This window comes from Nelusetta ayraudi, unplaced genomic scaffold, assembly GCF_046127955.1.
Source record: "Nelusetta ayraudi isolate G7.1 ecotype Tasmania unplaced genomic scaffold, CSIRO-AGI_Nayr_v1 ptg000071l, whole genome shotgun sequence".
NCBI lineage: Eukaryota > Metazoa > Chordata > Actinopteri > Tetraodontiformes > Monacanthidae > Nelusetta > Nelusetta ayraudi.
The window spans coordinates 3,096,080-3,110,771 of record NW_027466121.1 but is presented as its reverse complement, the minus strand read 5'-3'; the positions used below and the strand labels follow the sequence as shown (position 1 = coordinate 3,110,771).

At 47.0% G+C, this 14,692-nt stretch overlaps 1 protein-coding gene across 1 annotated transcript in view; it reads right to left on the bottom strand.

Annotated features, from left to right (window-relative positions):
* Positions 1-14,692, bottom strand: part of LOC142899335 (homeodomain-interacting protein kinase 3-like) — a 33,183-nt gene that overhangs the window by 14,560 nt on the left and 3,931 nt on the right. Inside the window, exons 3-5 of the mRNA XM_076042877.1 lie at positions 14,128-14,319; positions 13,822-14,003; positions 2,418-2,541 (exon numbers count right to left, since the gene is read on the bottom strand). Of these exons, the coding sequence (XP_075898992.1) occupies positions 2,418-2,541; positions 13,822-14,003; positions 14,128-14,319 (498 nt within the window). The remainder of the gene's footprint in view (positions 1-2,417; positions 2,542-13,821; positions 14,004-14,127; positions 14,320-14,692) is intronic.

Below are 14,692 nucleotides of genomic sequence, written 5' to 3'. Positions count from 1 at the left end.
GGTGGTTTCCCAGACTTTGCCTTCGCAGCCTGCAGTGCAGTTTGCAGAGAGGGCATTTCAGGGCGCTTTACAGTCCCGGCGTGACATAAAACGCCGACGCACGAGTCATAAAAGCATTTATGAAACAAGGCAGCGTGTCGGACGATAACGCAGAGACAAACTGTTTTCTTCTCCGCGAGGTGACGAGCGGAAATGTTGGAGCGGCCCCGGGTGCGAAGCCGGAAGAGTTGCATGCGCAGAGTTCTGTTCAATAAACGTAGCTGTTGAAATAATGGAGGCGCGATGCTACGGCAGAGTTGCTCCATAGGAAACACTGTTGGCACCATGGCGAGAGCAGACCATGCCCTTGATCGTTTTTACACCCCTATCAAAGTCCCATAACCAACTGAAATCTAGCAGTGATTCCTTTTACCGCCTGTATGTGTGTGTGTGTGTGTGTGTGTGTGTGTGTGTGTGTGCGTGCGTGCGTGCGTGCGTGTGCATATTTACAGCTCTAAAACGTACACACACAAGTTGGCAAGAGGTATCCTGGACTGAGAACCTGCTGATGGAGCACTGAACGTTCACCAGAGTCGGGTGCGCGCGCGTGCGTGTGTGAGCGAGTGAGTGAGAGAGAGTGTGTGTGTGTGTGTGTGTGTGTGTGTGTGTGTGTGTGTGTGCGTGCGTGCGCATGTGAGCACACGTCTACCGTCAGGCTTATGTTTAAAAATACATTTTGCTGTGTAGAGTGAAACTGCAGCGAGCCTTGGCATACGACAGCATAGTTTTGGAAGCGCATCAGCGTGCGTGCGTGCGTGCGTGCGTGCGTGCGTGCGTGCGGGAGCGCGTGCGGGCGCCCTGGCACGGCGCTGTGGCACAACACAGCGGAGCCGCTACGTCGGCCCCGCGCGTGCCCAAAAAGCTTTTACGGCCGCCTGGTAAAAGTGGAGGAAAGAAACCGAACGAAGGAAAACGCAACGGACAAACGGTTGAATGACGTCCGGCGGCGCTAAATTCTTTCAAAACAGGGTTTGTTTGTTTGTTTTGTGTGCCGGCGGGCGGTAGCGCTGGGAGCAGACAAATTCTTAATATTTGTTGTTGTTTTTTTTTTAATCCAAACAGATTATGGCAGACAAAGCGGTTAACAGGTCATTACAGGGGTGTGGCAGGATATACACACACACACGTATATGCAGATGACATAACCATCTACAAAAAAAAAAGGAAGGGGACGGTGAAGCTGTAGTCAAGTATTACATCAAGTGGTCTTCGATCATTTTAGGAAGTCTTTTGGAATACTGAGGAGAATATCTAATGTCGCAAGGTCTTCCAGCCGCGATGCATGGGCTGGGGGTAAAGCAGGGCTGGGCAAACCTTTTGACTGGTGGGGCCACAGTGGGTTCTAAAACGTGACGGAGGGGGCTGGAGCAGGAGCAGATGGATGGAGCGCTATGGTGACCCACCTCATAGGAAGAAAAATATCATGGGATATGTAATGAGGTAATATTTAATTTAATGTCATTAAATGAAATATCACTGGGTTTCAGTGTCTTTGAAGCCCCACGGTATTGAGCTCTTTATTGAAATGAGTCTAAAAAAGACTGGGGGAAAAAAATGGATGAATGCCATTTTATTAATTATTTAATATTAAGTTAAATTTCTTAATGCTTAACGGGCCGCTTATGGTCCCCAGGGCCATAGTTTGCCCATGCCTGGGGTAAAGCATCCTTCCACCTCAGCAAAACAACCTCTTTTGAGAGCTTTTCAGGCTTCGCCTGGGATCAAATATCATTTTCTCCCAGCATAATAAACAAGAGGGGCGACCGACAAACGCGCGCGGGGGGGGGGGGTTCGCAGCTCAGACGGCGAAAAAACTTTAAACGACTTTTAAAACCTCGTCAGTCCAGCGGGGTGAGGGGGGGGCTGTGAATGAGTCGTGGGCCTTTTCCCATGCTCCCCTTCCCCCTCGCAGAGGGACTGCCTTTAAAGTCCCAGTTGCGTAGTTTGGACCACACAACCCCTGTGGGAAGATAATCATGCGTCGCCAAAAACAATTTCCTGATCGACTCGGCTTAGTTCGGCATTAGGTGGATTTCATGACGGATTTGCTGGACTTCGGTCATAAGGGGGAGTTGGGAACAACCATAAATAAATAAAGGTTTAACAGAATAATGAACTTTCTGTGTTGTTTCGGGCTGCCGGGGGGGGGCGGGGGGGCAGACACCCGGGAATTAGAAGTATCGCCCCGCGCTCGCGGTAATGTGTTTGTTTTGCGTCCGGCTACTCCCTGTTCCGACGGATGCCTCTTCGGGGTTTGCCGCTCCCTGCCTCGAGGTGTGTGGGCTTTTTTGACAAGTGTGTGTGTGTGTGTGTGTGCGCGTGCGTGTGCGTGTGCGTGTGCGTGTGCGAGTGTGAGTGAGAGGGAAAGGAATGCTTACCTGGTCGTACTCCAACGCTCCGGGGTAGAGGGGCCAGCCCAGGAAGAGCTCGGCTATCACACAACCCAGTGACCACATGTCGATGGCCTCGCAAAATGGCAGGCCCAAAATAATTTCTGGAGCCCTGCGGAGAGGAAAGAGACGGGAAAGGTTACGGCCCGAGTCGCGACACAAAAGGGCAACGTTGGAGCGAAGTGGGTGGTGGTGGTGGTGGTGGTGGTGGTAAGTGGTGGTGGGTCTCGGCAGCTTTTGTTGAAAGCGTCAAATTGAGTGCAAAATGATGGACACGACGTCATGGTGAGAGAACATAGAGAAAAAAAAATAATGACTTCCAAAGACACGGCTAAGCAGCGACCGTTCAGGCCTTTGTGTTGCTCCATCCGTCAGTCGAGTGATTCAACCTCTGCTGCTGTCGGTGCAGTGCAAAACGGCCACAAAAAAAGCATCTTTTAAAAATTCTCAATTTTCAAAATTGAATTCACAAAATTCACCAACGACGGCGATCGCTCAAGACAGGCGTGTCTGCTCGGGCCAGGCACCGGACTACCATACATTTGTAGCACAGACCGAAATGAAAAATTTGTCGTCTTTCTGTTCCAAATTGCGACACCCAAGAAAGTAAATTGCGAGGTCCACGAGCCAATAATAGCTTGACATCGAAATATAAGGTGGCTGCCGATTGGCTGAGACATTATAGGTGTGAACTAAAGACACTTGCAAACTTTAGTTTGTGAGATTGAAATGAAGTCAAAATGCAACATCAGGAATACAACAAACTTGATTTCAATCACCAGTAAAAAAGGACATGAAAGTGCTTGTCCACTAACAGCCGTGTTCCTATTGTTGTTCAAATTGGTTTTTAAAACATCTCGTATGTTAAAATAAAATAAAAAAAACCTATTGAAAAAATTCTGTATGATACCCAGCCATAGCTTCTGTAACAAACGACTGACGACGACAACAACAACAACAACTCCAGACCGACAAACGATCACATTCGCGGCGTAAAAGCAACTTGCAACCTGTGACACGTGTATGTGTGTGTGTGTGTGTGTGTGTGTGTGTGTGTGTGTGTGTGTGTGTGTGTGTGTGTGTGTGTGTGTGTGTGGCAACACAGAAAAACAATGGACTATTAAGCCCTGGACACAGCAGCTGAGCAACTGCTCTGCAAATAGCAACCACCGCTGTGACGACCACAAGGGAAATGGCAGTTACCAAGCAACGGCCGGACGCAAGACCATAACGTAACAGCATATTAAGGGCCAATAAACGGGGCCATAGTCTATCGTCCAGAGTCTGTAGGCGCTCGCGTGTGCATGTAGACACACACAAGTGCAGGTGTAGTGTGCGTGTGAGAGAGAGAGAGAGAGACACGTGACAGCCTGTGTTTTCTGAATGGGGGGCGGGGGGGGCGGCGCACTGTATGATTTTCAAATGTTGCGTCACAGCAAAGGCGGCCGATTATGCAATACAAAACCAAACCACCGGGGGCTCCGACACGCACAAAAACGTGTGACAGTGTAAACGGAGATGGAGCGGTACAAGGGCAATGGTGCTCACAAACAATACTGCCATACTGCAAACGCTCCAACACCAAGTAAGTACAGGGCCAGTATTACCGATAAATACTGCTCAAGTGATATCTAATGATCGTTGAGCGGATGCGATTTTGCCTTTGAAAATGTAACTTAAGATGTAATTCAAGAAATGTAATCCATTTGAGAACGTTAGACAAAACCTATTTAAATAAAGTGTGAAAAATATCGATCCCATCGCAGTAACCACGGTATCGATGTTTAGATCCATCTGCCCTCCGCTGACAACACGCCGCATTCTTTTACCATCAGTTTTGCTCCATCCAGCACAGCAGAATCTCTCAATGGTTGCGTAAAACTTGAAAGACATTTTATCCGCCCTGATTAGAGCGCAACTCACAGAAACTCGTCTGAACTGAGAGCTGAAGACAAGACAAACAGAGGGTTTTCCCACCGCGTCCTGCTTTCCACGCCGTTTCATAATCAATCTGTCCCGCTATCGTTCAGTGTGCGTGTTTTAGTTTGCTCCTGCTGTACAGGCAGATAAAAAAAAAAAATAAAAAAAAACCTGAAGCCACTGCCCCAGGTTTCCAGAGCTGTAACAGCTCATCACATAACACACAGACGCATGCACGCGCACACACACGCACAACACGCAGCGGCAGGTGTTTGGCAGCCAGGCCAGTTCCAGAAGCAACCAGTCGCAGTGCAGAGCGCCGTCGCACCAAGAACAAACGGCGCAGACTGGTCGCGTGCGCACAATGGGGACAACTGTGAGCGCGCACAAAAAGAAAGGAAACGTTCACAGAAAACTACAAAATAAAAGAATAATGCGCCCCTTTAGAGGGCGTGACGAAGTAAGCACGCTGCAGCGCGAGTTCATTGATTCATTACTTCGTCTTTCATCGGAGTTAATTATTGGGTTCCATTCCGTCATTGTATAATCTTCTGTATTAGTCTCGTCCTGTTTCTTAGAAATCGGCATTCTTAAAAGTCAATTCTTAACCACCAGCTCTTTCTTTTGGCAAGCTAGTTGTTTTTTTGTGGCTTTTTTTCCTTTTTAAATAAGCGAGTACTGATAGATCGGATAGCATCCCTGTGTCTGCGTGGGTTCTCTCCGGGTTCTCCGGCTTCCTCCTACAGTCCAAAAACATGCATGTGAGCTCAATTGAACATTCTAAATTGTCCGTAGGTGTGCGTGTGAGTATGAATGGTTGTTTGTTTCTATGTGGCCCTGCGATGAACTGGCCACTTGTCCAGGGTGTCACCCTGCCTTCGCCCTAAGACAGCTGGGATAGGTTCCAGCAGACCCCTGTGACCCTGAATAGGAATAAGCGGGTATAGAAGATGGATGAATGAATGAATGAATGAATGCATTTGTAATAGTAGTATGTAAAACCGGCTCTGAATAAACGTGTGACGTGGTTCGTCCGGCGTGTCGGGTCGCGCTTGGAAGTTACGCAGTGCAGCTCCAGCCGGTTATTAATCGGTTATGTACCGCTCTACTGAGTTTGGAATCATAATTTTATGGTCGAAAAGTTACCTGAAGAGTGAACGCACGCACAATGAGCCAAAACGTGGACGCCAGCGGCCCGAACCGACCGACCGACCAGTTTGAACCGACTCGGCCGCATTGTCAAGGCCTCGAGCGCCGGGTCGAGTTACGCGAGAGCGACACCGGAGAGGTAAAGCAGCGGAACAGAGACCAGAACAAGTGGTCGCCTTTTAAAACAACACTTGAGCGCTATTGCGAGCGTGGAATTATTTAGAGAAATGTTCGCAGTCCCTTGCACAGAACAGTCGGGCTAAAAAAAAAAAAAAAGAGTCAGAAACCCACATTTATTTAAATAAAGAACACTAAGAAATACAAATACATAAATAAGCGAGGGGAAACGTTTTTAAACTGAGATCTCACACACACACACACACACACACACACACACACACACACACACACACACACACACACACACACACACACACACACACACACACACACACACACACACACACACACACACAGAAGTGTATTCCTGGCGAAACACGGCTTCTATTTCTTCAACTTGACTTGTTCATCTCTCACGCTCAACTTTGCAACTTATGTTCAGTTTGCTACACGACCAGTGACCGGTATAACACAATGCTTTTCATATTTTTGAACTGCGAGAGTAGCTTAACTTATGTTACAGCAGGCATGGGAAAACTATGGCCCGGGAGCCATATGCGGCCCGTTAATGTTTTTAATCCGGTCAAACTTGAAGAACCTATATTAAATTAATAGTAAGTAAGTCCTACAACGCACTGCATTTCATCCATTTTCCAGTGCTTTGACAGTCATTTCAATAAAGAGGTGAATGCCGTGGCACTTCAAAGACAGACAGAACAGGTTTTCTACATATCCCATGATATCACCAGGATGATCACCAAAACACCCATTTGCCCACCCCCTGTATTAAAGGTCTGAAGAAGTAAAAGGCTGCGATCATTGCGTAACCTGGTGTTGTGTAACGACCACCAAACGTCCTGTTATTTTTTTGTTTTTTTTTTATTTACACAGCGTGCGCCTTTTAAGTTTATGTGAAGGAAAAGAGCAGCGGAAAGGGGGAGGGAGGGAAAAGCTGCGCTTGCACACGTTTCCCACTACGGCTCTGGACAACGTCGGGCTCCCGGGTTTTTTTTTTTTTTTGGTGTTGCGAAGCCGCGGTGGCAACTACTCTTTCAAGAGGCCCACATGAGGACTGCAATTAAGCTGACTGGATCGCTGGCGCACGTCATGCATGCGCACAGACACAAACACGGCAGAACAGACAGTAAATAAAGAAATAAAACCAAAGCAGAGGCAAACGGAAAGAAAGAAAAAAAAACGTTGACAGATGTTGAAAAGCATCCGTGAAACGAGACGCTCCTGCTGGGCTTCTCGAGTATGGAGGGCATGAAGGTCCGGGTCCACGACACACACACACACACACACACACACACACACACACACACACACACACACACACACACACACACACACACACACACACACACACACACACACACACACACACACACACACACACACACACACACACACACACCTTTTAAACACTTGGAATGTTCGAATAAAACGCCAACGTTCGACAAACATTCAATAAAAAGTTTTCCTCTCTTTTTTTCCTCCGTGAAGCAATAAGAACGGATCAGTCCAACGTGACATAACCTCAGCAGATGTTCTCTCTTCCCGAAAGTGCAACACTAACACGCTTTAAACATGCGATTTCGCTGGCGACTGCTCCGCACGCTCTCCCCGCTGCTGTCCCTGCCACTGGCTGTGTTAGCGTATTAGTGCAGCGCAGACTCGCTTTTCTTTTTTTATTAATAATAAATCAAAGCGTTACTGCGGAAAATGAACAGCAGCAACAGAGCAGGCTGGCAGAAGACATGAGGCTACTCTGGTAGGGGGTGGGCAATACTGGGGGTTTTTGGTATCCATCCGATATCCTGTAAATGCAGGGCTGGGTTATCCAACACGGATACCGTTTGCTTGAAATGTGAGGATTATTGAATAATAATGATAATAATAATTGTATGTTTTTTTTTAATGAGTTGATTATATGGTCACAGTAAAACACAGGACAGAGAATTCAGGCAAATGAATACAATTTTTTATTAACCGACTACAATACAAAACTATTTAACTGTATAAAAATAATACTATGCTAAGAAAAAAAGTCACTAGCGCAAAATAACAACAAAAAAAAAAGCAATCTAACAAAATATAATAAACCTTACAATGTCAACAAGGCAACTCAAACTACTTTTCATTAGAGATATAGACGTCGATCTCTACCGATACTCCCCTCAGTAACAATATTTAGATCATGCATGGGAAAACTACGGCCCGGGGGCCATATGCGGCCCATTAAGCTTTTTAATCCGGCCCGCCAAACTTGAAGTAATTATATTTCTTCAGTGTTTTAAGAGTGTTCCTTTTTAATTGACATTAAAGCGCATGTTTTCTGCACATCCCCATCATGTACTTTTTCCTCCTGTGGGGTGGCTCACCAAAACGCTCCATCCATCTGCTCCTGCTCCCTCTGTCGAATTGTAGTCAAAAACTCCCCCCGCCCCTCCCCTGATCCAGATCAGTGCACCCAGCCGTAGAATCTGGTGCAACAACAAACTATCAGACTAACAGCTGACTTGCGTGTAGCGCCATCTCACACGCCGGCGGTGGAACCCAGAAGAAGCGGTGACACAGAAATCACACCTGGATTTTAGGAAAAGCCGAGCAGAGCCTCGTTATGGCTGCGTGCGTGCATGCGGAGATGAGAGCCGCCTTCCCAGCCACCCGATCCACTTCGCTGAATTATTCACCAGCAGCCCGGCGCTTCGTTTTTCTTTGTGGGAGGTGGTTTGCGTCACCGGCACCCAAAGGACATAACAGTCACCTCGGCCCGAGGCCTGCTGTGTCACGCTACCATGGCAACGACACGTCTCTGCGTGACGGGGCTGCAGCGACAGTCCTCCCGCTGCGGACTTTGTGACGACGCCGTTGGGTTTTTTTTTTTTTTTTTGCAGATGCAACAAAAGATTAAGAGGTGCGAGGCGACTAGGGATTGGTCGAGATAAAAAAAAAAAAAGTCAGCGCGATCACAAGGCTGGTTTCTGTTGACTGAAAAGTGCAACGGAGGTCCGATCAGGAAAACACACAGGCTTTTTTTTTTTTTTTTTTTTTTTTTTTTAAACTGCACCCCAAGTGGCTGAAAAACTTGTTTGTTCCCATCAGGGATGAATATACATCTGCTCTAAAGCCACCACTCTACATGCAAATGAACCCGGACACATCCGCTCGGGAAGCCCTGGCGCCTTGTTGTGGTTGCTTCTTAACTCCGCAGAAGGCAGCTAAAGCACGACACCGGATTCTCATCAAGTGAAGAATTGGAGAAGATACGGAGCAGGCAAACTCAAACGAGACACAGCTGAGCGAGACGTACCGAGGAAGTCGCTGAGTGCACTGCCAGTCACAAGTGTGGAAACACCTTCACATGCAATTTGTTTTCTCTTTACAACTTTCTGCACTGCGGATACAGGAGACACTTGAGACATAAAATATAAGAGCGAGATATATGGAATGATGCAGCAAAGAAAAACACGTTCAATCAACTCTAAATGTGCTTTTTATGAGAGGTGGCTATTTGGAAGAATTTAAATATGGCTAAAAATGATTGTATTTTACACTTTTATTTTACAGTTTCCTACGTAATTCCATGCGTGTTCATACGTAGTTTTGATGGCTTCAGTGACAAAACTGCGATGTCATGAGAATGAAAGAAAAGACATTCAATTCATAGGGTGTGTCCAAACTTTTGGCTAGTAGTGTATGTCGATGATGGGCTCTTGTTCATGCTTCATGTTGTGGGCAGAACTGGCTGACAAGATTTAAGAAACAACCTGAGATGACGGAGGGAGCAGCAAAAGGTGAATGCGACTTTCATTTCTGCTCTCACGGGGCACAAGTGTCTTACACTGTGTGTACGACCCTGGTAGAAACCTGCTGTGCTTAGTGTTTACGCTCATTTTGCAATAAAACCCGAAACCAGGTGTCACTTTCGTAATCATTAGCCATTTAAGTTGTTGGAATACAGATGCATACAACGAGCCCCAAAATGCATGTGGATCCGTGTCGTCCTGCCAAAGTTGAAAATTGACTCCAGTCAAAAGTTACGACTGAATAGTTGGTTCATTTTTAACCGTGGCACCGACAATATTATGAATTATCCAATAGTATTCAATTATCCCACCACTGCATCAACGACCAGGCCACACAGACCATTTCATTTTAAAAAAAAATCTATATGGACGTTAACCCGAATGAACACCCTTGAGGAGGAAACGCCACAATAAATACTGGGCATGTCACCGCCTGAGCTGCAGAACGCCCTCTGAGTCAGGGAATTACGCAAATGCCGTCGAAAAAAGCTGTTTAATGCAGAGCGATGTGACACAGGAACCGAGCTGAACAGGAGGGAACAAGCAGGCGTCGGGTCTTTGAATTCACAGGTCGCAGCGATTCCAGTCTTACAACATTATGTGTCAAGCCCCGCAGATGGCCGTGCGTGAAAATCCCTATTAAACTGCAATTTTCTGAAATAGTCAGTCCGACCGGCCCAACTGGCGCCAACAGCCGGGCCACATTTGAGTCACTTTAATCTCCTTCCTTTCCTCATTCTGATGAATTTCAGATTAACAGATGAAATCAAATACATTTCAACTTTAACGGATCATCTTGCCCTTGAGTAGCTGTATTAATAGATAGGGCTAGCGACTCTAATAAAGCCACTGGTTTTTGTTTTGAGTGTGCTCATTGAGAGCCGACTGCTGTGCGCACAATCCATCGCTAAACAGCGACTTCAGCGCCGCGGCTGTGTTTCATAGTTGCGGAAAAAAACCAGGGAAAACCCCAAAAGCAGAAATGGAAACCCTGCTGCAGCCCTCGGCGCTGTGGCGAGACTCGCATTTTTTGACAGCATCAAATAGCAGCCATTACGCAACCAGGGGGGAGCAGGGGTGAGGAAACACAGAGTCCCCAAACAAGCGATAACCTGATGACCCACACACACACACACACACAGATTAGATCTACTGAACTGAGAGTAAGAGGCATATTTGCTGGAAACGCACAGCTTCTATATCTTCAACTGGACTCGTTCGTCTCTCGAGCTCAACTTTTCAACTTATCTTCTGTTTGTTATGCAACGATTATCTCACAACGCGTTTCATATTTTCAACCTGTGACTGTAGCTTATTTTATATTACATCAGGCAGGGATGAATTTGACTTTTGACTGTCTTTTGCACATCTGCTTTGGTTGTTTGTTGTACATTGATTGTGTAACTACCGTTTATATGCCGCACTGTTTTTTCAGTGCTGCAACAGTGTAGTTTCCCAATTTGGGATCGATAAAGTAAATCCATCTGCCTAATCCGGCCGGCCGAACTTGAAGATTTTTTTTTTTTACAAAATAAAAGCAGTAGCTCTAAAAGCACAATCGCAATTTGCAGGCGTTTCCACTGAATGGTGCGAATGAAGCGCGAGCCGTGATTCTCTGAAAATCTCGTCCCGCGAGACCACACAGCGTTTCAAAGCATTTCTCCTTTGTTTCCCTCTCTAATTCCTCGTAGAAATCTGCACTTCAATGTCATTTGCAGTCACGAATGGTCGTTACATTTTTGATTACTTTTAAATAAAATATTCCACGTCCTCCTCCGTCCGAACATAACGCACCAGTTTCACTTGAAGTGAACTGGTCACGTGACCCACACGGTCACGTCCGTTGACACTTTTGCGATGTGCCTTTTCATATTGGCACGTCTGAAAAAGCACCTCACGAGAGAGCCAACACCTTTTGCGATATTTGAGAGTGTTTTTCCCGACGTTCAGCCGTTTTTTTTTTTATCACGATATTTAGGTATTTACGCATCCAGGAAGTGAGTGGCTACGCGTGCGTCACTCAACTCAACCCGCTTGTTATACGACCGCAAGCGACCTTTTCCATCCGCAAAGAGCCGCCTCGGTGCGTCTGAGTCGAGTCGTTCCGAAGTGCACGTGTATACGGGTGCGTTGAGACCCCCGCTACGAGCGCTGCGGCGTGGATAGGGGCACGCCGGGCGAGCACGCCCAGACACACACAGGAATGTCTGGATGGTGTTTTTTCTTCCTTCCCCTGGATCTCGATGTGGGCTTTTTTCGGATTGTCGCGTTCTTTCCCCCCCGCGCCGGCCTCGTCCGCGTCCTTTGTGACCTCTCGAAAAAAACATTTTGGTAGCGCTAGGCCATTTTTTTTATTTTTTTTTCAAACTGCACTGTGATCTCAGCGCCGGCGCCACAACTGCTCCAGCACAAAGCAAACACACACACACACACACACACACACACACACACACACACACACACACACACACACACACACACACACACACACACACACACACACACACACACACACACACACACACACACACACACACACACGAGCGCAGGAACACGCGCTCGCACACTTAACCAGGTCAACAACAGAGCAAAGCCTTTATGTTACGCAATAGCGAAGCTCAACCCTCCTCCACCTCCTCCTCCTCCCAGTCTGTGAACAGGGGGGCCTCAAAGGGAATTCTTGCTATGTGAACACCGACACGCTGCTGTTCTTTTTATGTATATGAGCGAATGCGACAAGCAAAGTGTCGGGTCGCCTCGCCACAGTTGCAAAAAAACAAAAAGTCAGGAGTAGCGGCGCTGGGTGTAGCTGTGCGTGAGTGTGTGTGTGTGGAGACCCAGCGTCCCTTGCGCAATGTTTCGACGTTGCCCAATCTGATCAACTGTGCTGAAACAGGAACGAAGGGCCGTAAAACACGCCCATCGAGCCGCGGTAAACAGCCAACAGGCGGCAATCAACCAACCAATGACTTCCCCGCACTCGAGTGCAGACTGCAGACATCACAAGTCACTGTACATGACTGTGTCCAGATAAATCCCATCTGTATTTTCCAACCCGTTACATTATATAACCCGATATGTGCAATGACAATAAAGTTGAATCTAATCTGCAAAAAGTGGAAGTACAGGTGCGGTGGTGAAGTCCTTTCTTACACAACATTGAACTCATAATAAACATTTTCAAGGTCCAGTGTGTGAAATTTACACACTGGACCTAGAAAACCAACTAGGAGCAAAGACCCTTCTATGTATATATGAGAAGCATTCTCAGGGAAGGAAAAAAATAATTATACAGCGAGTTTAGATTTTCATGCATTTATAAGCAGTACACACACACACACACACACACACACACACACACACACACACACACACACACACACACACACACACACACACACACACACACACACACACACACACACACACACACACACACACACACACTTCCTCTTTTAAACATCTCGGTTCCTGCGAGAGTTACGCAAGAGCAAGCAGTCGAGTTCTGGAGAGGGGGGGGGTGACACGCGAAGCGCCGATCAGATTTACGCAGGAGCGGTGAGGGGTAAAGGAGGGCGGAGTTGGAGAGGGAGGGCTGGCAGGGGGGAAAGACAAGAGGAAGGACACAAAGTGAAAAGACAAAAAAAAGAAAAGGCTGTCGCGAGCAGCGTTTGCGCCGCGAGGCTTTCGCCGCGGGTGCACAGGTTCGCGGGGAGCGCTTGATTTTTTTTTTTTGTGTGTGTGTGTGCGTTACGTAAGAGCACAAAGGCTGGACATGTAACTGGGAGTGACGCGCTGCAAATTACCGCAGGAAGCGCAGCCGCTAATGTAAACAGCCGTCACTCGTCATAGAGTCGCTCAACTATCCGTCACGGCTGAGAAAGTGACGCTTCGCCTCCAAACGTCATTCATAAAGACCTCAAATGCTGCACTTCGCATTCCTGAACATTCTGTACTAGGAGGACAGAATGTTCAGGAATTCAGAACCACTGTGTTGTTTTTCCAGGCCTTTTTCAACTTTTTTTATTTTTTTTATTCTCCGTTTCTGTTGGGACCGTTGCCACGGTTCCACTGCTTTCAAACGAGATGCAATGAAATATATCCTGCACTGATGGGACATGAAAGTTTGGGAACAGCAACTTTTAAATGAGGAAATGATAACCATCCTTTTTTTCTATTTTTTTTTACAGCCCTTTTATCTTAGCTGTTAAAGTGACTGCGCTTCCACCACGTCAAAAAGTCTAGTTTAATGTCCTTTTCTAATAGTTGGGAGTCGGACGTGTGAGCCACGGCCGGAGCGTGAGTGTTGTGAAAGTGAGGGAGGCTGACAGGTGTGCTTGTCTCAGTCATTAAACATCGACAGTGACGGTGATCAAACGTCCCGCCCTCACCTGTAGTATCTGGACTGCAGGTATGTCGAGCAGACGGCCTTGGACACGTGGCTGGCCGAGCCAAAATCAATGACTTTGACTCTGTAGGGCTGCCTCGCCGGGTCCACCAGCATAATATTCTCTGGCTTGAGGTCCGCGTGGATCAAACCCAGAGACTTCAGCTTCTTTAAGGCCGTTGCAACCTTGAAAGAACGAAAAGGATTGAGGGGAGTTTAATGTTTTGAAGTCCAAACGCGGCCGGGTCGTCACCCGGCAACGGTTTCCCAATGATTATTGACACTGCTGCGTGCGTGGGGATGTCGTTACCTGTTGCAAAACAGGCCGTATAATTTTGAGCGGCAGCGGACTGAACTTGTTCTGCTTGAGGAAGTCGTAGAGGTTTTGCTCCAGCATTTCAAACACTAAGCAGGTGTGACTGCGGTGTTGAAAGCACTCCAGGGCGCGCACCACGTTGTGCTCGTCTGCGTTCTCGCTGCTCAAACGTGCCAAGATCTCCACCTGGGCGAAGAAGAATGAAAGAAAGTTTGGTTAAAGAGGCAAAAAGAAGAAGATCTAGCGAATGGAGGCGGACCCTCTGCGGGAATCCGTAAAATATCGACAGCAGGACCTAAGAAATAGAGGCGTGGCCATTAGCACAAAAGCACCTTGTTATTGTGTGTAAAATTTTAAGGACAATCATAGATAGATAGATAGAGACAAATTTTCTTTATAGAGTTTATAGACTTTTATTTCATGTATTTATGAGCAGGATGTTAAGCTTTCCTCAATGTAAAGAGGCTGCAAACAAGCCAGATTTTACACACTTGACCTTTAAGGTATAAAACACACACACACAGACACACAGACGGGTGTTTTCACCACAAACACACAC